This window comes from Oncorhynchus mykiss, chromosome 6 (genome assembly GCF_057628025.1).
Source record: "Oncorhynchus mykiss isolate SJ-2025 chromosome 6, ASM5762802v1, whole genome shotgun sequence".
Classification (NCBI taxonomy): Eukaryota; Metazoa; Chordata; class Actinopteri; order Salmoniformes; family Salmonidae; genus Oncorhynchus; species Oncorhynchus mykiss.
The window spans coordinates 36,863,113-36,889,994 of NC_143027.1; the positions used below are offsets into that span (position 1 = coordinate 36,863,113).

Sequence of the window (26,882 nt, forward strand, 5' to 3'; positions counted from 1 at the left end):
GACAAAAAAAAGTCCCATTGCAAAATAATGCTTTTCATTCATTGCAGGAAATACATTTGACCGTCATGCTTTTATTTCACAAGGTAGGCCATCCATTGTTAAATATCCTACCTGGTTAAATAAAGGTGAAATAAAATAATAAAAGCATGATGGTCAAATGCATTTCCTGCAATGAATGAAAAGCATTATTTTGCAATGTTTTTTTCCCCTCCTGGTTATTTTGTCCAGAAACAGTTCTCAAGTTCTCATAAGTCCAGAAATAGTTCTCAAGTTCTCATTTACAACTGTGACCTGGCCAAGATAAAGCAAAGCAGTGCGACAAACACAACACCAGAGTTACACATGGAATAAACAAACGTACAGTCAATAAACACAATAGAAAACCTGTATACAGTGTTTGCAAATGAAGTAAGGAGGTGAGGCAATAAATAGGTCATAGTTGGGAAATAATTAACACTGGAGTGATAGATGTGCAGATGAGGATGTGCAAGTAGAAATACTACTGTGCAAAACAGCAGAAAAAAAAATATATATATGGGAATGAGATTTGGTAGTTTGTTGGATGGGCTATTTACAGATGGGTTGTGTGCAGCTGCAGTGATCGTTAAGCTGCTCTGACAGCCGTGCTTGAAGTTAGTGAGAGGGATACAAGTCTCCAACTTCAGTGATTTTTGCAATTTGTTCCAGTCAATGGCAGCAGAGAATGGTTGGTTGCTAAGCCCATTCACTGCCCAACAATTCTAAATGCAATTTCATGTTTAAATATCTTAGTGCATGATTAAAAATATATAATTTTATTTCTCAACTGGAAATTGAAGCGTGGAACAGTTTAATTTCAATAATACAATTGTAGTTTCTCAAAATCATTGTTACACGGTTAAACAAAAATCTGAATTAAAATTATAACATTCTAAAAAGTTAAATTCAACTGTTGCGAGCACCAGCTTCTGCCATATGGACACATTGATACACTGATTTATTGGTGGCTTAAGAAATGAGCGCATGGAACTCATAGCCTATAGACAAATGAAGCAGGCCTATCACCTCTATTGTCAACGAAGTAAAAATACATCAAGCTGACAAACAAAAATCGCAGTCATCACTACTGAGCCAGCCAATAGCGTCGCCACACACCTCTCCCCTTCATGTCAACATTTTCAAATTATACCCAAGACACATTATGTTTTTCACTGACAGCTGCAGCTCAAAACCGCTAGGCCCATTGCCACTCCAGCTGCCCGAATAGACATAGGTCTTCGAGCTTGTGATTTGAAACAATCCACAATCCTTTTTTTAAAGAAGATAATGATCCTCAATTCTTCTTTGACTAAGTCATGCTTTCTGGTGAATTATCTTGAATGATTTCATTCTGTATTAACAGGAGTAATTATATAATTTTGGCTAATGTATTTCAAATGTACTTCCCTAGCCTATTGAACCTGCTGCTATGCCATTTCTCTCCTGTTCTATTGGTTTTCATATCAACTTTCTTTCCTTGACCAGAAGCCAAAAGCACAATCCTAGTCATATTAGCGACCCATCCTAGTGGTTGCATCTTTAGATTCACCCTTTAAGTTCCTAACAGAGAATTGAATCTGTCACATATATTTCCCGCAAATTACATTTTGGCAAATGTTTCGAAAATGATTTATTTTTGGCTGCTTCATTACAGGAGTTGCATGCTCTGTTCAGATGAATTACCATAATCTAAAATGTGATTCCTGTCATTCTGAGCACAGTGGGTGGATGCCCTAATGGGTTACACACCCAATGCATATGGGTCTGGTAAATTTATCAAATGGCCGGTAAATTAAAATCTTCCCGGTCACGTTGTTCGGCGCCACATTTTCTTAACGGAAACCCTGGTGTGTGTGTGTGTGTAGCTATGGTCCAGAGCCAGTAGGGACAGTGGCATTACATCTTATCATACTACAATCTCCCCTGGCTGAAATGCCAACAGTCATGTGGTAATGCCCGCTTTGTCATGATAATAGTAATGGTTCCAAATCTGAACAGAGTGATTGTTTCCACAGTCTGGGTGACATTAGACAAGCAGTCAACAGAGAGACAACACAATGGAAAATCATTATTATCTATCTTATTTGTTAGGCATGTCGTCTACAATAGTCCTTGACCCATTTCACTGTCAAAGCCAAATCTGACTACCTCTGTAGGCCTCAACTCAAACCTCGGATAAAATGTTATTGTACTGGAAGTCACATTTCCCCAGGGCTAACTAACCCCACCCCCTGCATTACTGGTTGGCTCCAACTCCAGGAACTGAATGGCTCTGCTAGGCAGCAGCCATAAGTACTGTACAAGCAGCTGATTTCACACATGGCCCAACCACACTACTCTAAATACCAGGAACCTCACTGACTTGCAAAACGTGTCCGGCAGCAAGGAGCACGTGACTGGAGGAAGGGGGAACATGAGACGAGTGAAAAGGTCTAGCAAACCACAAACCAAACATTATGGCTTTATTGTATTTGTCTCAATGGCTAGACCTAGGAGATCTACAGTAAAAGCCTCCAAACTGCAACATAGCCTATACATGCTGATATCATTGATAAAAGTGGTAGACTGCTGTCTTGCACAATCATGTGGCCCCGGCACCACTAAGTAAGGTAAGACCCTGGTACAGTGGCCGAGTTCCGAATGGCACTGTATGTATGTATGTATGTATACATATGTATGTATGTATGTATGTATGTATGTATGTATGTATGTATGCATGTATGTAACACACACAACGTTTGACCAGAAGGCTCTAGTCAAAAGTAGTGCACGACATAGGGAATAGGGTGGCATTTGGGACACATCCCCTTAAGTCACCTTGGCCTGAAGGTCCTGGCTAGCAAAAAGACTGATTAATAAATATCTGATACAGACAGGACACAACGTTCCAGCAGCAACCTGGAACAGACTGACCGTACAACATTCAATCTGAAACTGGAGATGGACTTAGAAAGCAGAACCTCACCGGAAAGGGAGGGGTAGAGGAAGAAGGGGGAGAGTAGCGAGGGAAGAATGGTCGAGACATTATGACACTCCCATAGCCACGAGAAGATGCTGAGTTAATGGAAGGTCTTACATTTTACATTATTAAGGCCTACATGACACATTCTCAGTATATTTTTTAATACTACACAAATTACAGAAACTACTCTGACACTGTCAAACATAATAAAAACGGCAATAAAATACCACTTATTGAATATTAGGAGTAGAGATAACACATACAAGACCAAAAGTACGTGGACACCTGCTCGTCGAACATCTCATTCCAAAATCATGGGCATTAATAGAGTTCTCTCCCCCCCCCCCTCCCCCTTCTGCTATAACAGCCTCCACTCTGCTGGGAAGGCTTTCCACTAGATGTTGGAACATTACTGCGGGGACTTACTTCCATTCAAATACAAGCGCATTAGTGAGGTTGGGCACTGATGTTAGGCATGGTGTTCGGCATTCCAATTCATCCCAAAGGTGTTTGATGGTGTTGAGGTCAGGGCTCTGTGCAGGCCAGTCAAGTTCTTCTACATCAATCTCGACAAGCCATTTGTGTTTGGACGTCGCTTTGTGCACAGGGGGACATTGTCATGCTGAAACAGGAAAGCACATTATTGTCGAGAATGTTATTGTATATTGTAGCGTTAAGATTTCCCTTCACTGGGACTAAGGGGCCTAGCCAGAACCATGAAAAACAGCCCCAGACCATTATTCCTCCTACACCAAACTTTACAGTTGACACTACGCATTCGGGCAGGTTGCGTTCTCCTGGCATCCACCAAACTGAGATTCGTCCGTTCAACTGAAGAGTGATTCATCACGGCAAAGAACACGTTTCCACTGCTCCAGAGGCCAAGGGCGGCGAGCTTTACGCCACTCGAGCCGATGCTTGGCATTGCGCATGGTGATCTTAGGCTTGTGTGCGACTGCTCGGCCATAAAAATCAATTTCATGATGCTCCCAACAAACAGTTATTGTGCTGACATTGCTTCCAGAGGCAGTTTGGAACTCAGTAATGAGTGTTGCAAATGAGGAGACAAATTTTCAAAGCTACAGCACTCTTTGGTCCCGTTCTGTGCGCTTCTGTGGCCTACCCCTTTGCGGCTGAGCCGTTGTTGCTCGTAGACATTTAGTTTTCACAATAACAGCACTTACCATTAATAACCTCTTGGGGCTAGGGGGCAGAATTTTCACTTTTGGATAAATAGCGTGCCCAATTTCAACTTCCTGCTACTCATGCCAAGAATATAAGATATGCATATTATTCATATATTTGGATAGAAAACACTCTGAAGTTTCTAAAACTGTTTGAATCATGTCTGTGAGTATAACGTAACTTAGGTAGCAGGCAAAACCCCGAGGACTAACTGTTCAGAATTTTTTTATTTTTTGGGGGGGGACCTGTTTTCAGTTCCTACCGCTTCCACTGGATGTCACCAGTCTTTGGAATTTGGTTGAGGTTATTCCTTTGTGCAATGAAGTAGTAGGCCAACTCGGAACTGGGTACACTTTTGTGAGTTGCGCAAGACGTGAAAAGTGGCGCTGGTTTGTTTTCTTTCCTGTATTGAACACAGATTGCCCCGTCTACAATTTGATCAATTATTAACGTTTAAAAATACCTAAAGTTGTATTACAAAAGTAGTTTGAAATATTTTGGCAAAGTTTATAGGCAACTTTTGAAATATTTTGTAGTTTTTTGTAAGCTGCTTTTTTCTGGATCAAACGCGCTTTATAAATGGACATTTTGGATATGTATGGACGGAATTAATCGAAAAAAAGGACCAATTGTGATGTTTATGGGGCATATTGGATCAACAAAAGAAGCTCGTCAAAGGTAATGCATGTTTTATATATTATTTCAGCGTTTTGTGTAGCGCCTGCAGGGTTGAAATATGCTAACTCCTTTGTTTACTGATGGTGCAGATGGTGCAGGCTATCAGATAATAGCTTCTTATGCTTTCGCCGAAAAGCATTTTTAAAATCTGACATGTTGGCTGGATTCACAACAAGTGTACCTTTAATTGAGTATCTTACATGTGTGATTTAACCGGGGCAGCTCTAGCAGGGTATAAATTTGACTCAAATTTGACTTGACTCACTCACTTGATTGAAATGTGGCATCCTATGACGGTGCCACGTTGAAAGTCACTGAGCTCTTCAGTAAGGCCATTCTACTGTCGATTTTATACACGATTTCTACTGTCGATTTTATACACCTGTCAGCAACAGGTATGGCTGAAATAGCTGAAACCACTCATTTCAAATGGTGTCCACATTAATATACACTACAGTTCAAAAGATTAGGGTGACTTAGAAATGTTCTTGTTGTTGAAAGAAAAGCAAGTTTTGTGTCCATTAAAATATCAAATTGATCAGAAATGCAGTGTAGACATTATTAATGTTGTAAATGACTATTGTAGCTGGAAATGGCAGATTGTTTATGGAATATCTACATAGGCGTACAGAGGCCCATTATCAGCAACCATCACTCCTGTGTTCCAAAGGCATGTTGTACTAGTTAATCCAAGTTATTATTTTAAAAAGGCTAATTGATCAACAGAAAACCCTTTTGCAATTATGTTAGCACAGCTGAAAACGGTTGTACTGATTAAAGAAGCAATAAAACTGGCCTTCTATAGACTTCTATAGACACTTAACCAGCATGGCTACCACAGCATTTTGCAGCAATACGCCATCCCATCTGGTTTGCGCTTAGTGGGACTATCGTTTGTGAATCAACAGGACAATGACCCAAAATACATCCAGGCTATGTAAGGGCTATTTGACCAAGAAGAGTGATGGAGTGCTGCATCAGATGACCTGGCCTCCACAATCACCCGACCGCAACCCAATTGAGATGGTTTGGGATGAGTTGGTCCACAGAGTGAAGGAAAAGCAGCCAATAAGCGCTCAGCATATGTGGGAACTCCTTCAAGACTGTTGGAGAAGCATTCCAGGTGAAGCTGGTTGAGAGAATGCAAAGGTGTGCAAAGCTTAAGGCTACTTTGAAGAATCTAAAATATATTTTGATTTGTTTAACACTTTTTTGGTTACTACATGATTCCGTGTGCTATTTCATAGTTCTAATGTCTTTACTATTATTCTACAATGTAAAAAATCGTGAAACCCTTGAATGAGTAGGTGTCCAAACTTTTGACTGGTACTGTGTGTGTGTGTGTGTGTGTGTGTGTATATAAATAATAAGCTACTAAATCAACTTTCCAGCGGCACTGACTAAACCGATGAAGATAGATAGGCTACGCATATTCATGCTAAGCTTCTCACCATACCTGGTGATCGTCTCCAAGACAGGCCTGAGCTACTAAAACAGTGCTGTTCATCAGTTGCGAGAAGAAAAAAATTGTTGTTTTGTTTCTATTGACTGAGATTAGATTTCTCTTTTCAGCAGTAGGCATTTGCTTTGCAAACACATTTCCCAAGATAGTATTTTTAAATTTGTGAAAGGCACTTTAGTCCCTCCATGATTTTTGTGATATTGGTGGGCAAAATTTTAGATTTTGCTGCGCAAATCCTCACATTTTGCATGGCAATATGCAAGAATTTTGTGCAATTTGTAGCGGAAATGCTTTGCATGGCAATATGCAAGAATTTTGTGCAATTTGTAGCGGAAATGCGCTGACGAGGGAAACATTTTGTAGACGTGTGGCTTAATTGAACCATATAATGTGGAAAATGTGCACTGATTAGTTGAAATTGCGAGTCCTCTTTTTGTACTGGGGTGATGGGTCAGTATCATGAGATATTGTGAAATTATTTTACTGTTTTATGCAGAAATAATGCAGTGATTGTCAAATTTGCAAGCACTCGCATAATATGCAGGGAATTGTTGATTTTGCAAAAACAAAATGTGATCAGCAAATCCTGTAGGGGCTAAAATGTTGCTATTCACTGACACCGCAAAGAGAAATTAAATTCAGGACTGGCAGCCATTTTGAGCAAACCCATGAGTTTACCAGTCAAATTTCCAAGGTGAGAGGTTCCAAAATCCTTCTATGGATTATATTCTTATGACCGCAACACAAGTTGTTTGCTATTTGGTTTGAGTGCTGCCCAAATTCAGTCAGAGTTCAGACAGAAGTAATTGTATAATTTGGGCAAAATTATTTCAATATATCAGTGAGCGCTGCAGCACCTTCAGAACCCCAACTTCCCGCTGCTATGGAAAGGAATCAATTTTGTCAGGGCATAAGAAGGTTAAAGCAGACTAGCCTAGAGAGAAAGGATCAGAAGGGTGAAAAACCCAAATGTAGCAGCCATTGACAGAGCAGGCAGATCAAAAAGGATAAATATGTGACATTTATTGACCTAATGTAAAATGTTTTAAGTCTGATGCTAGTAGTATAGTCTGTGGCCACACATTACAGACTTTACAAGTCAAACTCACAGCTGGTGAGTTTGTCTGGACTGGTGCAATACAAACAACGAGAGAGCCAACAGGGAGGAGACGAGAGCCCTGGCAGAGTGGTGGCAGGGAAATAACCTCTCCCTCAACGTTAACAAAACAAAGGAGCTGACCGTGGACTTCAGGGGACAGCAGAGAGAGCACACCCCATCCACATCGATGGGCCCACGGTGGAGAAGGTGAAAAGCTTCAAGTTCTTCTGCGTACACATCACTGACAATCTGAAATGGTCCACCCACACAGACAGTGTGGTGAAGAAGACTCAACAGTGAGGTCAGTACAGGTGCATTAATGCTGGGATCTCAAGGCCATCAGACTAAAATAACCATCACTAGCCGGCCTCCACCTTGTACCCAGCCCTGAACTTAGTCACTGTCACTAGCTAGCTATTGTACATTGTAGAGGTCGACCGATTATGATTTTTCAACGCCGATACCGATTATTGGGGGACCAAAAAAAGCCAAAACCGATTAATCGGCCGATTAAAAAAAATATATTGTAATAATGACAATTACAACAATACTGAATGAACACTTATTTTAACTTAATATAATACATCAATTTAGCCTCAAGTAAATAATGAAACATGTTCAATTTGGTTTAAATAATGCAAAAACAAAGTGTTGGAGAAGAAAGTAAAAGTGCAATATGTGCTATGTAAGAAAGCTAACGTTTCAGTTCCTTGCTCAGAACATGAGAACATATGAAAGCTGGTGGTTCCTTTTAACATGAGTCTTCAATATTCCCAGGTAAGAAGTTTTAGGTTGTAGTTATTATAGGAATCATTGGACTATTCCTCTCTATACCATTTGTATTTCATATACCTTTGACTATTGGATGTTCTTAAAGGCACTTTAGTATTGCCAGTGTAACAGTATAGCTTCCGTCCCTCTCCTCGCTCCTCCCTGGGCTCGAACCAGCAACACAACGACAACAGCCATCATCGAAGCAGCTTTACCCATGCAGAGCAAGGGGAACAACTACTAGAAGCCTCAGAGCGAGTGACGTTTGAAACGCTATTAGCGCGCGCTAACTAGCTAGCCATTTCACTTCGGTTACACCAGCCTCATCTCGGGAGTTGATAAGCTTGAAGTCATAAACAGCGCAATGCTTGACGCACAACGAAGAGCTGCTGGCAAAACACACAAAAGTGCTGTTTGAATTCATGTTTACGCACCTGCTTCTGCCTACCACCGCTCAGTCAGATACTTGTATGCTCTGTCAGATTATATGCAACACAGGACACGCTAGATAATATCTAGTAATATCATCAACCATGTGTAGTTAACTAGTGATTATGATTCATTGTTTTTTATAAAGATACGTTTAATGCTAGCTAGCAACTTTCCTTGGCTTACTGCATTCGCGTAACAGGTCATCTCTGTTCAATCTAACCCTGTAATGTAATGAAATTCCAAATGGAAATCAGCATTTGTCCTACCACTTTTAAAAGGGGGAGATCCAACTCATTTAAATAATTATAGGCCAATCTCAAAGCTGTCACCCCTGGTGTAAATACTTGAAACCCTTGTAAGTGAAGAGAATAAAAGAGTTTTTATTTACTAACTATTTTATCAATGTACCAATCGGGCTTCAGGAAGAAGCATAGCACAATTACTGCAGCAGCCATGAAGGTTTTAAATGATATGACTGAAGCCATTGACAAAAAAACAGCACTGTCTCACTTTTTATTGATCTCTTTAAGGCTTTTGATACAGTTGATCATGCTATGCTAAGGCAGAGATTGTCAAGTGTAGGTCTTTCGGAGCATGCAGTTGCATGGTTTGCTAACTATCTGTCTGGTAGACCTCAGTGCACTCAATTTGATGGGCTTATGTCTGTTAAATTGTCTGTCTTGAATGGTGTGCCCCAAGGCGCTGTACTTGGTCCTCTCATTCACTATTTATATAAATGCACAACTTCATTTTTATGCTGATGATACTGTTATTTACTGTTGTGCCTCGTCTCTTACAAAAGCTTTCCAGAACATGCAAACTGCTTTTTATACTGTTCAACATGCCTTGTGTCAATTAAGGCTTATCCTCAATACTGACAAAACTAAACTAATGGTGTTTTCTAATGCAAGAAATAGACCTCTGAACCGTTCACCTATTACTACCTGTCAGGGCAAGGAGATTGAGGTTGTAACCTCAAATATCTTGGAATTTGAATTGATGACGACCTCTTTTAAATTGCATATTCAACAACTTACCATTTTTTTTTATATATGAATGCTTCCGCTCAGTGTTTGAGATCAAATGACACTACCATGCCACTTTGATAATTATTTTAAACTGCAAAACCCTTTGTATACCAGGGTTGGCTGGCCTTCTCTAGTCACTCGTAGGCTCAGTCACTGGTATACTTTTATTTACAAAACCACTTTGGGTTTACTACCTTTATATTTGTGCATTTTTATTGTTCAGAAATGTGGTGGGTACTCTCTTCATTCCAAATGTCCGAACTGAATTTGGTAAAAGGGCTTTTATGCACTATGCGCCATCGTCTTGGACCACCTTACAAAATACTTTTAAACTGGAAGAACTTGTCCCGATTGGTGTTTTTAAGTCACTGATGAAGGATTTTGAGGCGGATTCCCAGACCTGTCAATGTTTTTAATTTGCTGTTTTATACTCTTGTGAATTCAATGGTTTTTACTAGATTACTTGTAGTTTTTCATGTTGTCTGTCTGTAATTTTTTTTGTAATGACTTGGTGCTGCCTATCTTGGCCAGGGCACTCTTGAAAAAGAGATTTTAATCTCAATGAGCCCTTCCTGGTTTAAAAAAAAAGTATCCTTGTGGAGTGCAACGAGAGAGAGGCAGGTCGTTATTGCGTTGGACTAGTTCACTGTAAGGTTGCAAGATTGGATCCCCCGAGCTGACAAGGTGAAAATCTGTCATTCTGCCCCTGAACAAGGCAGTTAACCCACCATTCCTAGGCCGTCATTGAAAATAAGAATGTGTTCTTAACTGACTTGCCTAGTTAAATAAAGGTATAAAAAAATATATTAATAATAATTTTAAACGGCAAATCGGTGGCCAATAATAGCGATTTCCGATTGTTATGAAAACTTGAAATCGGCCCTAATTAAATCGGCCATTCCGATTAATCGGTCGAACTCTACTCTAGTACATTGACATGGAACACTGGTCACTAATAACATTTACATACTGTTTTACACATTTCTTCTTAACCTTTATTTAACCAGGAAGGGCTAATTGAGATTTGAAATCTCTTTTTCAAGAGCATTCCAGCCAAGTCAATACTCAATTACAGATAGACATGAAAATCTACAGGCAATCTAATAGTATACTGTATTCTAGTCAAGGCCATCTATTAATCTATTGCTGTACATATACGATTCTATCCACTTATTCTTCAGCTATACTATATATTCTATCCACATTCGGTGCATGTCTATAAATCACATACATACACATAGTTGAAGACAAAAGTTCACATACACTTAGGTTGGAGTCATTAAAAATAGTTTTTCAACCACTCCACAAATTTCTTGTTAATTAACAAACTATAGTTTTGGCAAGTCGGTTAGGACATCTACTTTGTGCATGACACAAGTCATTTTTCCAACAATTGTTTACAGACATATTATTTCACTGTTTCACAATTCCAGTGGGTCAGAAGTTTACATACACTAAGTTGACAGTAGAGGTCGGCCGATTAATCGGAATGGCCGATTAATTAGGGCCGATTTCAAGTTTTCATAACAATCGGAAATCGGTATTATTGGATGCCGATTTATTTATTTACAACTTTCTTAAACGAGGCAAGTCAGTCAGGAACACATTCTTATTATCAATGACGGCCTAGGAACGGTGGGTTAACTGCCTTGTTCAGGGGCAGAACGACAGATTTCTATCTTGTCAGCTCAGGGATTCAATCTTGCAACCTTACGGTTAACTAGTCCAATGCTCTAACCACCAGCCTGACGAGGAGCCTGCCTGTTACGCGAATGCAGTAAGAAGCCAAGGTATGTTGCTAGCTAGCATTAAACTTATCTTATGAAAAACAATCACTAGTTTTAACTACACATGGTTGATGATATTACTAGTTTATCTAGCGTGTCCTGCGTTGCATTTAATCGATGCGGTGCGCATTCGCGAAAAAGGACTGTCGTTGCTCCAACGTGTACCTAACCATAAACATCCATGCCTTTCTTAAAATCAATACACAGAAGTATATATTTTTAAACCTGCATATTTAGCTAAAAGAAATCCAGGTTAGCAGGCAATATTAACCAGGTGAAATTGTGTCACTTCTCTTGCGTTCATTGCACGCACAGTCAGGGTATATGCAACAGTTTGGGCCGGCTGGCTCATTGCGAACTAATTTGCCAAAATTTTACGTAATTATGACACAACATTGAAGGTTGTGCAATGTAACAGCAATATTTAGACTTTGGGATGCCACCCGTTAGATAAAATACGTAACGGTTCCGTATTTCACTGAAAGAATAAACGTTTTGTTTTCGAGGTGATAGTTTCCGGATTCGACCATATTAATGACCTAAGGCTCGTATTTCTGTGTGTTATTATGTTATAATTAAGTAAATTATTTGATAGAGCAGTCTGACAGAGATGGTAGGCACCAGCAGGCTCGTAAGCATTCATTCAAACAGCACTTTCTTGTGTTTTGCCAGCAGCTCTTAGCAATGCTTCAAGCATTGAGCTGTTTATGACTTGAAGCCTATCAACTCCCGAGATTAGGCTGGTGTAACCGATTTTAAATGGCTCGCTAGTTAGCGGGGTGCGCGCTAATACCGTTTCAAACGTCACTCCCTCTGAGACTTGGAGTGGTTGTTTCCCTTGCTCTGCATGGGTAACGCTGCTTCGAGGGTGGCTGTTGTAGATGTGTTCCTGGTTCGAGCCCAGGTAGCGGCGAGGAGAGGGATGGAAGCTATACTGTTACACTGGCAATACTAAAGTGCCTATAAGAACATACAATAGTCAAAGGTATATGGAATACAAATCGTATAGAGAAATTGTCCTATAATAACTACAACCTAAAATGTCTTACCTGGGAATATTGAAGACTCCTGTTAAAAGGAACCACCAGCTTTCATTTGTTCTCATGTTCTGAGCAAGGAACTTAAACGTTAGTTTTTTACATGGCACATATTGCACTTTTACTTTCTTCTCCAACACTTTGTTTTTGCATTATTTAAACCAAATTGAACAGGTTTCATTTTATTTGAGGCTAAACTGATTTTATTGATGTACTAAATTAAAATAAGGGTTAATTCAGTATTGTTGTAAATGTCATTACAAATCAAATAAAAAAAATAAAATAAAAAAAATTTTAAAAAATTGCCCGATTGATCGGTATCTGCGTTTTTTTGGTCCGCCGATATTTGGAATCGGCGTTGAAAAAAACATAATTGGTCGACCTCAAGTTTAAATGTATTTGGCTAAGGTGTATGTAAACTTCCAACTTCAACTCTATTTATACTCCAGACTACAACATTGCTCATCCTAATATTCCTATATTTTTTAATTCCATTCTTTAAATGTATTGTTAGATATTACTGCACTGTTGGAGCTAGGAACATAAGCATTTTGCTACACCCGCAAAAACATCTGCTAAACACGTGTATGCGACCCATAATATTAGATTTCACACAAAATGGCCCTGTCCTGCTACAAGCAACACAAAGCTCTCATAGATGCTGCCCTTGCCACATATGCAGCACAGCTAAGAGGGTGTGTGTGTGTGGGGTAGTGAACCTAAACCTAAGGTGAGTGAGATGGAGAAGGGTGAACAAAAGATAAGTTACCAACCTGGTCTCAAAGCATTTTGTAATATTCTGTACGTAAACCCAAGACATTACTTTTAGGCAAAGGAGGATACCTAGTCAGTTGTACAACTGAATACCTTCATCTGAAATGAGTCTCCCGCATTTAACCCAACGTCGTTGGCGCACAGTGGGTTAGCTGCCTTGCTCAGGGACAAAACGACACATTTTTACCTTGTCAGTTCGAAGATTCGATCCAGCAATTAGTATATGTTACGTTTCATATGGTATGTATTAATTTGTGGATGTCCATCACCCATTTTGTATGATATGTTATTAATTACAATTTGCGTGTGTATATGTATAATAAACAAAACGTACAATATGTTATGAATTTGGAAACCATAAATGTTTGGAATACTAGCTAACTGACTAACGTTAACCAAGCTAGGGGTTAGGGTTAAGTTTAGGAGTTAGGTTAAAGGGTTAGGACTAGCTAAAAGGATTAAGGTTAGGGCTAGGAGAAGGGTTCACTAAAAAGGTTATGGTTAGCTAACATGCTAAGTAGTTGCAAAGGATCTAAAAAGTAGTAAGTAGTTGAAAAGTTGTTAATTAGCTCAAATGCAAATGTTGTCCGTGATGAGTTTCTTACTCACACTCCGACCGACCAACCAACCTACTTAATAAGTAACAATCTGTCTTATTTAACCATACCAAATGTAACATATACTAATCTTTTCTGGATTTACGTTTACCATGTTACGTCTAGTCTATGAGACCAGGCTGGACCTACGTAGAAGCACTTCATGATAGGCTCATTTTCACAACCATTTATCCTACTACTGATGTAAAGATAAGTGTGCATGCATCCTGTCTAATTATGTTGATAGTCCTGTTTAGGTCAGTGATGTAGAGAGTCTTACGTTTCAGGATCAGCCAAGCTAAACCGATATGCCAACCGTCTATTTCTCAAAACATTGCTAGGTCAGTGCTGTTATTTCTTGGAATCCCTGCCCATCCATGGACAGGGCCGATGGCTCTCGCTCTGGCATTGCATTGAAATGCGGAAACAAGAAGATGCGCAATTATTGCATTTTAAACAAGTCAGTAAAAGTGAATAATACTTGGGCATATCTTGTCAGTGTCTTCAACTTTAATTTAGTTCGTTTGGATAGACATTGTAGGGCATTTGACGGAAAAGAAAACTAATTAACTACCACTCCTTAGAGGAAATTCGACACAATGGAAACTAGCTAGACGCTCCACTGACGCAATGCCAATATGATCCGAGTCATCACACGACACGTGTGGCGTACTTCAAGTAACCTAGCCTCTTCTTTCGAGTGCTAGCTAACCGGTCAACGGCCAATATCACTTGGAAAATATGTCACTTTATAACATAAAAAGAGCAAAGACATGTAGATATGTTTTCTATGCACTTACTTGTTGAACTTTGTCATGGTGGAGCTCCGTGAAGTAGTAAGCCAGAAGATGAGAGGCTATCATCGTCGTTGTAAATGTCCTTCTCTACCTCTTAGTTAGTTAGTTAGCTAGCTATGTCAATGTAATTATTTCTTATATGGCTTGTTCGTTAAAGTTGTCGGCAACTAATCATAACGTCGAACAAAATCTTATCTGGCCTTCGTAATGACAACTTTATAGAGATGAAGGCTGCAGAAGTCACATCGATAACTTCCACCTACTTCGAACAAGTAATTCTTAATATTCTTCGCGTCATTGCTGGCGATTGGCCACGAGGAAGGTGGGGCTTCTCTTCTTGTCTAACGATAAGCAAATTATCATAATGATGAATACTATAATTAAACACAAGATGTCCTTACATATTTGATCTCTCAGATCAACTTTAACTTTTTATATATATATATATATATATATATATATATATATATATATACATATAAAATTAGAATATCTTATTCATAGAGATACATCTATAATCGTATTTATATAAAACAGGAGTGAGTTTGGTTTGTAATACAGATTAAACTGATTTCAGGGAGCAGTTCCATCTATTGACATGATGTTCCTGTAATGACTGACAATTCACAATTCTTACATTCATGAACTGACAGAAGAAGGAAAAAAATCTGATCATAGGAAGAAAAACTGTATGGGGGGAAGAATACAATTTAAGGCAGGAAATTGACAGGGAGGAGAGAATTATTTCAACAACAATGTAGCAATATATCCAATTTAGCACATGCTGTAGCCCATTCAGGTGCCACATTCAATTATGTAGCCCATTCAGGTGTGTGTGTTTGATGTATTATATGCACCAAGTCAAGGTCAGTCATTTTCTGCAACAAGTAACAACTGAACTCATACTGACAAGATCTCAGGACCCTGGTTCACATCTGCACGTTCCATGATGCTGAATGACTAGGCATTACAGTGATCTGAGGATTCTTCTCTATTAGAACAATAGTAGGCTACTGTCTCAGAGGATGAGGGTTGGAGTCAGTTATATTTCAATTCAGAAAGTTTTTTGTGATCTTGATATTTCAGCATGGACTACAGATATAACCTTCCGATAATGGTGTGACTCAGACAGTGCTGCTCATAGTATCTCTGAGTTGGATACAATAAAACAGATCACAAGGTCAGAACATTGGGATCTAACTCCAAACTGCTGCTGCATAGCAGCTATTGTCCAGAAGAAATGCCACACCAACAGCCACTATTGTCACACCAGAGCAACTCAAACCTACTGGCTGAAGTATGCCTATCTCTTTGTCAGTACCTACGCAGTGGTCAGGCCGTGTACTGGTCATTCTGCCAATTCTCATCCTCATTGTATCTCTCCATCCATCCATTGTATTCCTCTCCATCCATCTGAAACTTTCCCTCCTATGACTCCTTGTCGAAACCCTATGGGAGTGCACTAGGGAATAGAGTGCCATGTCAAAAGCAGCCCTTGTCAATACTGTGTTCCTTCCAAACACACACAGTGCCACATTATATCACGATTAAATTAACATAAACAAAGCCATTGCAAAAGGCCGTTGGTACTGATTACAGCCCTCACACTTTTCATATTGGACACAATTCAAACAAACACTTTCAATCAAATGTGCCTTTTATATGAGTGTAGAAAAGGTCAGTAAATATTATGATGTTTCTAAATATTTAAAAGTTTGTATATCAATTGACTCTATTGCTCTTTTCCTTCTACTAATAAAGCATTGCTCATGCAACTCAGAAATACCAGCAACCGGTTTGGCATGTTTTGAGCACACAGATGTACATGTAAACATGAATGCAAATAGACATTGTCATGATGCCTTAGGTCATGCATTCGACTAATGCTATACGTATACGATATGATCATATTCCAAACGCATGTTCATGTGGCAGAGGGAAATATCTGATCTAGCTCTGATCAGACTAAGGGGTGACTGGGAGTTTTATAGTGCCCGTATTTAGGGTCTCAGAGTAGGAGTACTGATCTAGGATGAGGTCCCCTCTGTCAAAGCAATTTTATTCATTATGATCTAAAAGGCAAAACTGATTTAAGATCAGCACTCTTACTCTGAGAAGCTATATTAATACCGGCCCAGGTTCAGCTTTTGGATATAGCCTAACCCTCTCCTCGGTATTCTGGTTGTGTTCCCTGTCTTCTGCTTGGACAGGACAGAGTAAAAGGAGCGGCAACATAAACTAGGTAATCCATGATGCAGGTATTAAAGGATTAGCTATTTATAACTCAAAGTTTAAAGCCAAGTGTAGTTGTCCAGAGTGTGAAATGTTTAGGACACTAAGCTATCATGTAGAGATAATGTTGAATAACATTTTTATACCATATATTTATAGTGTTATACATAAACGGTCTCCTATTCCTCAGTCATAATGTGACTTTTACGGTGATAAACTCATATCAGGTTCAGACCGGCTCTTCCTGGCAAAGCCCCCCAAAAATGGGTTATGTCATTAATTTAACGTTCAGCGATCCACTCACTTATCTCCCATTTGTATTTTAGTCTACGAGAGAGACTACAATTGATGATAGAGCCTAAATGTCCAAGAAACAAATTAAATGTAATGTATGTGCTTCATTGCAAACACACATATTTCATGCTGTTTTAACACAAACATGATTTTTTTTGTGGACCTGAGTTAAGATGTAGATAAAGGATATATAAATGCAGCCAGAGAAAAAACATGACATACTCTAGTCCAGGACATATTTTAAGTATGCACTCTTTTTCTGATGTAATAACTGTAGCTTCTATTATTTCCCCAAAAATATATTACAGCACTCATGACCTCTAGTGGCTAACATTATTAGTACAGTTTTCAGCCAAGCTCAATTGCTCTTGCTCAGTGGTTCCCGAACGGTTTATAGTCCCGTACCCCTTCAAACATTCAACCTCCAGCTGCGTACCCCCTCTAGCATCTACGATACATTTATTAAACATAAGAATGAGTGTGAGTTTTTGCCACAACCCGACTCGTGGGAAGTGACAAAGAGCTCTTATAGGTCCAGGGCACAAACAATAATATAATAATAATAAATAATTCTGCTCTTTATTTCACCATCTTACATATAAAACCTTATTTGTTCATTGACAATTGTGAATATCTCACCACAAGTTAATGAGAATGGTGTGCTTTGAAAGGATGCACATAACTCTGCAATGTTGGGTTGTATTGGAGAGAGTCTCAGTCTTAAATCATTTCCCACACAGTCTGTGCCTGTATTTAGTTTTCATTCTAGTGAGGGCTGAGAATCCACTCTCACATAGGTACGTGGTTGCAAAGGGTATCAGTGTCTTAACAGCACGATTTCGCAAGGCAGGATACGCTGAGCGCAGCCCAATCCAAAAATCTGGCAGTGGCTTCTGATTAAATTCAATTTTCACAGAACCACTTGTTGCAATTTCAATGAGGCTGTCTTGTTCAGATATCAGTAAGTGGACTGGAGGCAGGGCATGAAAGGGATAACGAATCCAGTTGTTTGTGTCATCTGTTTGGGAAAGTACCTGCATAATTGTGCACCCAACTCACTCAGGTGCTTCACTATATCACATTTGACATTGTCCGTAAGCTTGAGTTCATTTGCGCACACAAAAAAATCATAAAATTATGGAAAGACCTGTGTGTTGTCCTTGATAATGCAGACAGAGAAGAGCTTCAACTTCTTAATCATAGCCTCAATTTTGTCCCGCACATTGAATATAGTTGTGGAGAGTCCCTGGAATCCTAGATTCAGATCATTCAGGCGAGAAAAAACATCACCCAGATAGGCCAGTCGTGTGAGAAACTCTTCATCATGTGAGTGGTCAGACAAGTGAAAATTAGGGTCAGTAAAGAAAACTTTAAGCTCGTCTCTCAATTAACAAAAAAGTGTCAATACTTTGCCCCTTGATAAACTGCGCACTGTGTGTTGTAAAAGCGTTACATGGTCGCTGCCCAAATCTTTGCATAGTGCAGAAAATACAGGAGAGTTCAGAGGCCTTGCTTTAACAAAGTTAACCATTTTCACTGTAGTACCCAAAACGTCTTTCAAGCTGTCAGGCATTCCCTTGGCAGCAAGAGCCTCTCGGTGGATGCTGCAGTGTACCCAAGTGGCGTCAGGAGCAACTGCTTACAGCACGTTACCAATCCACTATGTCTCCCTGTCATGGCTTTTGCACCAGATACCAACACATCTTGACCACCAAAGTCCATTTGGTATCACAAAGCTGTCCAGTACGTTAAAAATATCCTCTCATGTTGTCCTGGTGTCCAGTGGTTTGCAGAAGAGGATGTCTTCCTTAATTCACCCCCATAAACGTAATGGACATATACCTGGAGCTGTGCCAGGTATGACTCATCCAGCTGTAACGCCTAAAATTCACTGGCTTGTAAGGAAGCAGTAATTGCGGCAGCAGGAAGAATTAAGTCCTCCATAATAGTATGGGGCTTGCCTGTTCTAGCCACTTGGTAGCTCACCATATAAGACGCTTCTAGCCCCTTCTTATTCATTGTATCTGTTGCTTTTACAAGTCTTACTACACAAAAGTCTTAATTTTTTATTCTTAATTCCCTTATTTTTCAAATTGTCATGTTTTGTTTCTAAATGTCTCCGCAAGAGTGAAGGTTTCATCGAGTTGTGAGATAGTACTTTTTCACATATAACACACTTTGGCTGAGGAAAGGCACTCTCCCAATATAAGCGAACACCAAATCAATGTAGTTCTCATCATATTTGCACCTCTTCGATGGACCAACATCCCTGTCTGTTGTTCGGTGCTTTCCCGGGTAAGGGGGCAGTAGCTCTTCGGCTGCATCAGATTCACAACTGTCAGTGTCCATGCTAGCTGGGCTAACAACAAATGTAGAATTACTGATGCTAGCATTGGATGTACTCGTGGAAGCAGAACAACTTGTTTCGTTGACAGGTGCAGGTGTAGTACTGCTGGTAGTGGCAGTTCTACCAGTAGAGCTGGTATGTGTCTCTATGGATGCGGGCCTTACATTTTTTAAACCATTTATCAATTTCCGAGCAAACGGAATGAGCAGCAGCTACATTTGGCTACATAGTGACAGTTAGTGGAATTCCCGCGAGAGAGTAATGGTTAATGTGATTGGATGTAAATTATTTGATTAGGCTATCTCTATTTGACATTGTGTTGTTATTTCGCTGACCACTAGATGGTTTAATTTGATTTTTGGCAGTGAAACGAGGCTACTCTGGCAAGAAAAAAACCTCATCCAAATGTATAGCCCCGTTGGAAAATATAATTGGGACTTTTTTTATTTTTATGTGAATCACATTTTTATTTGGCGTACCCCCAACGGCATTTTGCAACCATTACCTGAGACCATAAACCTCAAGTTTATCTATCTAGCGCCGATTTGGTTAGGTACATACATAGGTGAACTTTCTTTAAGATGAATGCACTAAATCGCTCTGGATAAGTGTGTCTGCTAAATAAAAACATGTGAATGTGGGATTCAATTAATTAACGATACACATTGTCATTTATTTTCAGTAATGGAAAAGGTACCCAATTATCATACTTGAGTAAAAGTAAAGATACCTTAATATAATATGACTCAAGTAAAAGTGTCACCCAGAAAAATACTACTTGAGTAAAAGTCCAAAAGTATTTGGTTTTAAATATACTTAAATATCAAAAGTAAAAGTAGAAATAATTTCAAATTGCTTATAATTAGCACATCAGACAGATATTTTACGGATAGCCAGGGGCACACTACAACACACAGACATCATTTACAAACAAAGCATTTGTGTTTAGTCAGTCCTCCAGATCAGAGGCATTAGGGATGACCAGGGATGTTCTCTTGATAAGTGAGTCAATTAAACCATTTTCCTGTCCTGCTAAGCATTGAAAATGTACTTTTGGATGTCAGGGAAAATGTATGGAGTAAAAAGTACAATTGTTTTCTTTAGGAATGAAGTGGAGTAAAATTAAAAGTGTTTATTTTAAGTGCCTCATTCTATTGTAAATCGGATGTGTTATCTACTGTAACATTGTAACATATCAGATATGACCACACGTAAAATACATCACTATGAAAAGCTTGGAAGAGAGTGCTGGAGTAATAAGGGTCCCCGAACGTGAGTTGATGGGTGACATGAAAAAGGTGGGTCCTTGCTCCCAATTCTCTCTAACGTAAGTAAATTCAGACGAGGAAACAAAGGACTTTATGTTCACACAGAAAACTGGAAGGTTATTGTGAAGAAAGGTTATTGTGAAGACGAATAGTAAACACCAAGGAACAAATGAGAGTGAGTGTAGCTGCAGGTGCAATATCAACACACAAACTCTACCTGTGGGCTAGCGGACTAAACTCCACTCCATGGTGATGGAACTTAACCAACGGTGTAGAGCCGAGCATAAATACTGGGGGCTGAGACAGGAGGGGTCACTAGACACTGTGGCCCCATCCGATGATACCCCCAGACAGGACCAAACAGGAAGGATATAACCCAACCCACTTTGCCAAAGCACAGCCCCCACACCACTAGAGAGATATTTTCAACCACCAACTTACCATCCTGAGACAAGGCCGAGTATAGCCCACAAAGATCTCCGCCACGGCACAGCCCAAGGTGGGGCGCCAACCCAGACAGGAAGATCACATCAGTGACTCAACCGACTCAAGTGACGCACCCCTCCTAGGGACGGCATGAAAGAGCACCAGTAAGCCAGTGACTCAGCCTCTGCAATAGGGTTTGAGGCAGAGAATCCCAGTGGAAAGAGGGGAACCGGCCAGGCAGAGACAGCAAGGGCGGTTCGTTGCTCCAGAGCCTTTCCGTTCACCTTCACACTCCTGGGCCAGACTACACTCAGTCATATGACCCACTGAAGAGATGAGTCTTCAGTAAAGACTTAAAGGTTGAGACCGAGTCTGCGTCTCTCACATGGGTAGGCAGACCATTCCATAAAAATGGAGCTCTATAGGAGAAAGCCCTGCCTCCAGCTGTTTGCTTAGAAATGAAATTCTAGGGACAATTAGGAGGCCTGCATCTTGTGACCGTAGCGTACGTGTAGGCAGGACCAAATCAAAGAGATAGGTAGAAGCAAGCCCATGTAATGCTTTGTAGGTTAGCAGTAAAACCTTGAAATCAATTTAAAGAGGAGTCCGTAATTTGCTTTCTAATAATCGTGATATTTTCCTCAAAGAAGTTCATGAATTTATTACTGCTGAAGTGAAAGCCATCCTCACTTGGGGAATGCTGCTTTTTAGTTAGCTTTGAGACAGTATCAAAAATACATTTCGGATTGCTCTTATTTTCCTCAATTAAGTTGGAAAAATAGGATGATCGAGCAGCAGTGAGGGCTCTTCGATACTGCACAGTACTGTTTTTCCAAGCTAGACTTCCAGTTTGGTGTGGCGCCATTTCCGTTCCAATTTTCTGGAAGCTTGCTTCAGAGCTCGGGTATTTTATGTATACCAGGGAGCTAGTTTCTTATTTTAGTTTTTAGGGGTGCAACTGCATCTAGGGTATTGCGCAAGGTTAAATTGAGTTCCTCAGTTAGGTGGTTAACTGATTTTTGTCATCTGACGTCCTTGGGTAGGCAGAGGGAGTCTGGAAGGGCATCAAGGATCTTTGTGTTGTCTGTGAATTTATAGCATGACTTTTGATGCTCCTTGGTTGGGGTCTGAGCAGATTATTTGTTGCAAACGTAATAAAATGGTGGTCCAATAGTCCTGGATTTTGAGGAAAAACATTAAGAGCCACAACATTTATTCCATGGGACAAAACTAGGTCCAGAGTATGACTGTGACAGTGAGTAGGTCCACATGTTGGACAAAACCCACTAGGTCTGTGGACTTTTTCATGTGAATATTAAAGTCACCAAAAATTAGAATATTATCTGCTATGACTACAAGGTCCGATAGGAATTCAGGGAACTCAATGAGGAACGCTATATGGCCCAGGAAGCCTGTAAACAGGAGCTATAAAAAGTGATTGAGTAGGCTGCATAGATTTCATGACTAGAAGCTCAAAAGACGAAAATGTAATTTATTTTTTGTAAATTGAAATTTGCTATTGTAAATGTTAGCAACACCTCTGCCTTTGCGGGATGCACGGGGGATATGGTCACTAGTGTAACCAGGAGGTGAGGCCTCATTTAACACAGTAAATTCATCAGGCTTAAGCCATGTTTCAGTCAGGTCAATCACATCAATACTATGATCAGTGATTAGTTAATTGACTATAACTGCCTTTGAAGTAAGGGATCTAACATTAAGTAGCCCTATTTTGAGATGTGAGGTATCACGATCTCTTTTAATAATGGCAGGAATGGAGGAGGTCTTTATCCTAGTGAGATTGCTAAAGCGAACACTGCATGTTTAGTTTTGCCCAACCTAGGTCGAGGCACAGACACGGTCTCAATGGGGATAGCTGAGCTGACTACACTGACTGTGCTAGTGGCAGACTCCACTAAGCTGGCAGGCTGGCTAACAGCCTTTTGCCTGGCCTGCACCCTATTTCTTTGTGGAGCTAGAGGAGTTAGAGCCCTGCCTATGTTGGTAGATAAGATGAGAGCACACCTCCAGCTAGGATGGAGTCCGTCACTCCTCAGCAGGCCAGGCTTGGTCCTGTTTGTGGGTGAGTCCCAAAAAGAGGGCCAATTATCTTCAAATTCTATCTTTTGGGAGGGGCAGAAAACAGTTTTCAACCAGTGATTGAGTTGTGAGACTGCTGTAGAGCTCATCACTCCCCCTAACTGGGAGGGGGACAGAGACAAATACTCGATGCCAACACATCTTTCTAGCTGATTTAAACGCTGAAGCTATGTTGCACTTGGTGACCTCTGACTGTTTCATCCTAACATCGTTGGTGCCGACGTGGATAACAATATCTCTATACTCTACACTCGCTAGTTTTAGCTTTAGCCAGCACCATCTTCAGATTAGCCTTAACGTCGGTAGCCCTGCCCCCTGGTAAACAGTGTATGATCGCTGGATGATTCGTTTTAAGTCTAATACTACGGGGTATTGAAGTCGCCAATGACTAGGGTTTTCAATTTGTCAGAGCTAATGGTGGGAAGCTTCGGCGTCTCAAACCCCGTAACGGGAGGAGTAGAGACAAGAGAAGGCTCAGCCTCAGACTCCGACTCGCTGCTTAATGGGGAAAACCGGTTGAAAGTTTCTGTCGGCTGAATGAGCGACACCGATCAATACTTAAAAGTACAATTATTAAACGCCCACCTTGTCCTCTGTAGTTGTATGCCTTTCTATGTTTGTGGAATTCCAGACTTTTTAAATAAATTAAATACCACCACTGACTGTTTCCTTTAGATCTAATGGGCATTTGCGCTGAGTTGCCATCTTTGAGGAACAGCAATAAGCAACCAGTTGGAGGGTGTATTTAAATGAAATAAGTGGTTACTATTTTATAACTTGCCACTACAAACTTAATGGATGGAAATAGAAATGGCAGAGAGAGCTGTTCCGCTAATTCCGTCCTTCACAGAAAGTTATGTTATGCCTACTAATTTTTAACAGTCTTAATCAGTCCTTCATCTGTCCTCTTGACATACCTGTATGTCAACAGTAGGCTGCTAATTATGTGATAATAGTCAATTCACCAATGACAACAAAGCATGTTGAATGAATAGTAGCCTAGTAGTCAGACCTAACTTGATGAATTAGGTCAGGGATGGAGATCTGAAACAAGCTCATATACAGTGCATTTAGAAAGTATTCAGACCCCTTGACTTTTTCCAAATGTTGTTATGTTACAGCCTTATTTTAAAATTGATTCAAATGTTTTCCCTCATCAATCTAAACACAATGCCCCATAATGACAAAGCAAAAACAGGTTTTTAGACATTTTTGCTAATTTATATATATATATTTTTAAATATCACATTCACATAAGTATTCAGAACCTTTACTCAGTAGTTTTTTGAAGCACCTTTGGCATCAATTACAGCCTCGACTCTACTTGGGAATGACGCTACAAGCTTGGCACACCTGTATTTGCGGAGTTTCTCCCATTCTTCTCTGCAGATCCTCTTAAGCTCTGTCAGGTCGAATGGGGAGCGTCGCTGCACAACTATTTTCAGGCCTCTCCAGAGTTGTTTGATTGGGTTCAAGTCCGGGCTCTGGCTGGGCCACTCAAGGACATTCAGAGACTTGTCCCGAAGCCACTCCTGCATTGTCTTGGCTGTATGCTTAGGGTCGTTGTCCTTCTGGAAGGTTCTCCCATCTCCACAACTCCACAGAGGAGCTCTGGAGCTCTGTCAGAATAACCATTGAGTTCGACTAAAGCCCTTCTCCCTCGATTCCTCATTTTGGCCGGGTGGCCAGCTCTAGGAAGAGTCTTGGTTGTTCCAAACTTCTTCCATTTGAGAATGATGGAAGAATGGGCTGAATACTTCAAGTTTATTAGACCTTACAGTGAAATGGTTACTTACAAGCCCTTAACCTACAATGCTTAAAGATGTTTTAAGAAAAAAAAGTATTAAGTAAAAAATAGATAAAAATTGGAAATAAAAGTAACAAATAATTCAACAGCAGCAGTAAAATAACAATAGCAGGCTATATACAGGTGGTATCAATACAGATAAATGTGCGGTTAGTTGAAGTAATTGAGGTAATATGTACATGTAGGTAAAGTTAAAGTGTCTATGCATAGATAATTAACAGAGTGTAGCAGCAGCGTAAAATAGGGGTCTGGGTAGCCCTTTGATTAGCTGTTCAGGAGCTTGGCAGTAGAAGCTGTTTAGAAGCCATAATAGTTTTTGGTGATGTTTTTGGACACCAAGAAACTTGAAGCTCTCAACCTGCTCCACTACAGCCCCTTCTATGAGAGTGGGGGTGCTCTCGGTCCTCTATTATCCTCTAGTCCACAATCATCTTCTTTGTCTTGTTCACGTTGAGGGAAAGGTTGTTGTCCTGGCACCACACGGCCAGGTCTCTGACCTCCTCCCTGTAGGCTGTCTTACCGTTGTCGGTGATCAGGCCTACCACTGTTGTGTCATCGGCTAACTTGATGATGGTGTTGGAGTCGTGCCTGGCCATGCAGCCATGAGTGAACAGGGAGCACAGGAGGGAACTGAGCATGCACCCCTGAGGGGCCTCTGTGTTGAGGATCACCATGGTGGATGTGTTGTTACCACCTGGAGGCGGCCCGTCAGAAAGTCCAGGATCCAGTTGCAGAGGCAGGTGTTTAGTCCCAGGGTCCTTACCTTAGTGATGAGCTTTGAGGGCACTATGGTGTTGAACGCTGAGCTGTAGTCAATGAATAGCATTCTCACATTGGTGTTTCTTTTGTTCAGGTGGGAAAGGGCAGTGTTGAGTGTCATATAGATTGCATCATCTGTGGATCTGTTGGGGCGGTATGCAAATTGGAGTGTGTCTTGGGTTTCTGGGATAATGATGTTGATGTGAGCCATGATCAGCCTTTCAAAGCACTTCACGACTACCGACGTGAGTGCTACGGGCCGGTGGTCATTCAGGCAGGTTACCTTAAGGTTCTTGGGCACAGGGACTATGGTGGTCTGCTTGAAACATGCTGATATTACAAAATCAGTCAGGGAGAGGTTGAAAATGTCAGTGAAGACACTTGCAAGTTGGTCAGCGCATGCTCGGAGTACGCGTCCTAGTAATCCGTCTGGCCCAGCGGCATTGTGAATGTTGACCTGTTTAAAGGTCTTACTCACATCGGCTATGGAGAGTGTGATCACACAGTCATCTGGAACATCTGATGCTCTCATGCATGTTTCAGTGTTACTTGCCTCGAAGTGAGCATAGAAGTAATTTAGCTCGTCTGGTAGGCTTGTGTCACTGGGCAGCTCGTGCTTCCCTTTGTAGTCTGTAATAGTATGCAAGCCCTGCCAAATCTGACGAGCTTCAGAGCCGGTGTAGTATGATTCAATTTTAGTCCTGTATTGACGCTTTGCCTGTTTCATGGTTTGTCGGAGGGCAGGTGGGATTTCTTATAAGTTCCTTGAAAACGACAGCTCTACCCTTTAGCTCAGTGTGGATGTAGCCTGTAATCCATGGCTTCTGGTTGAAGTATGTACGTATGGTATACTGTGGGGACGATGTCATCGATGCAATTATTGATGAAGCCAGTGACTGATGTGGTGTACTCCTCAGGACGAATCCTGGAACATATTCCGGTCTGTGCAAGCAAAACAGTCCTGTAGCTTAGCATCTGCTTCATCTGACCACATTCTTAGGAAAAGGGGGATACCTAGTCAGT

The 26,882-nt window shown here is 40.5% G+C and overlaps 1 protein-coding gene across 1 annotated transcript in view; it reads right to left on the reverse strand.

Moving 5' to 3' along the window:
• The window catches only part of hk2 (hexokinase 2), a 59,982-nt gene extending 45,003 nt beyond the window's left edge, over window positions 1-14,979 (reverse strand). Inside the window, exon 1 of the mRNA XM_021606334.3 lies at window positions 14,630-14,979. Coding sequence (XP_021462009.1) covers window positions 14,630-14,692 — 63 coding nt within the window. The 5' untranslated portion in view covers window positions 14,693-14,979. The remainder of the gene's footprint in view (window positions 1-14,629) is intronic.
• Window positions 14,980-26,882: the final 11,903 nt, after the last annotated feature.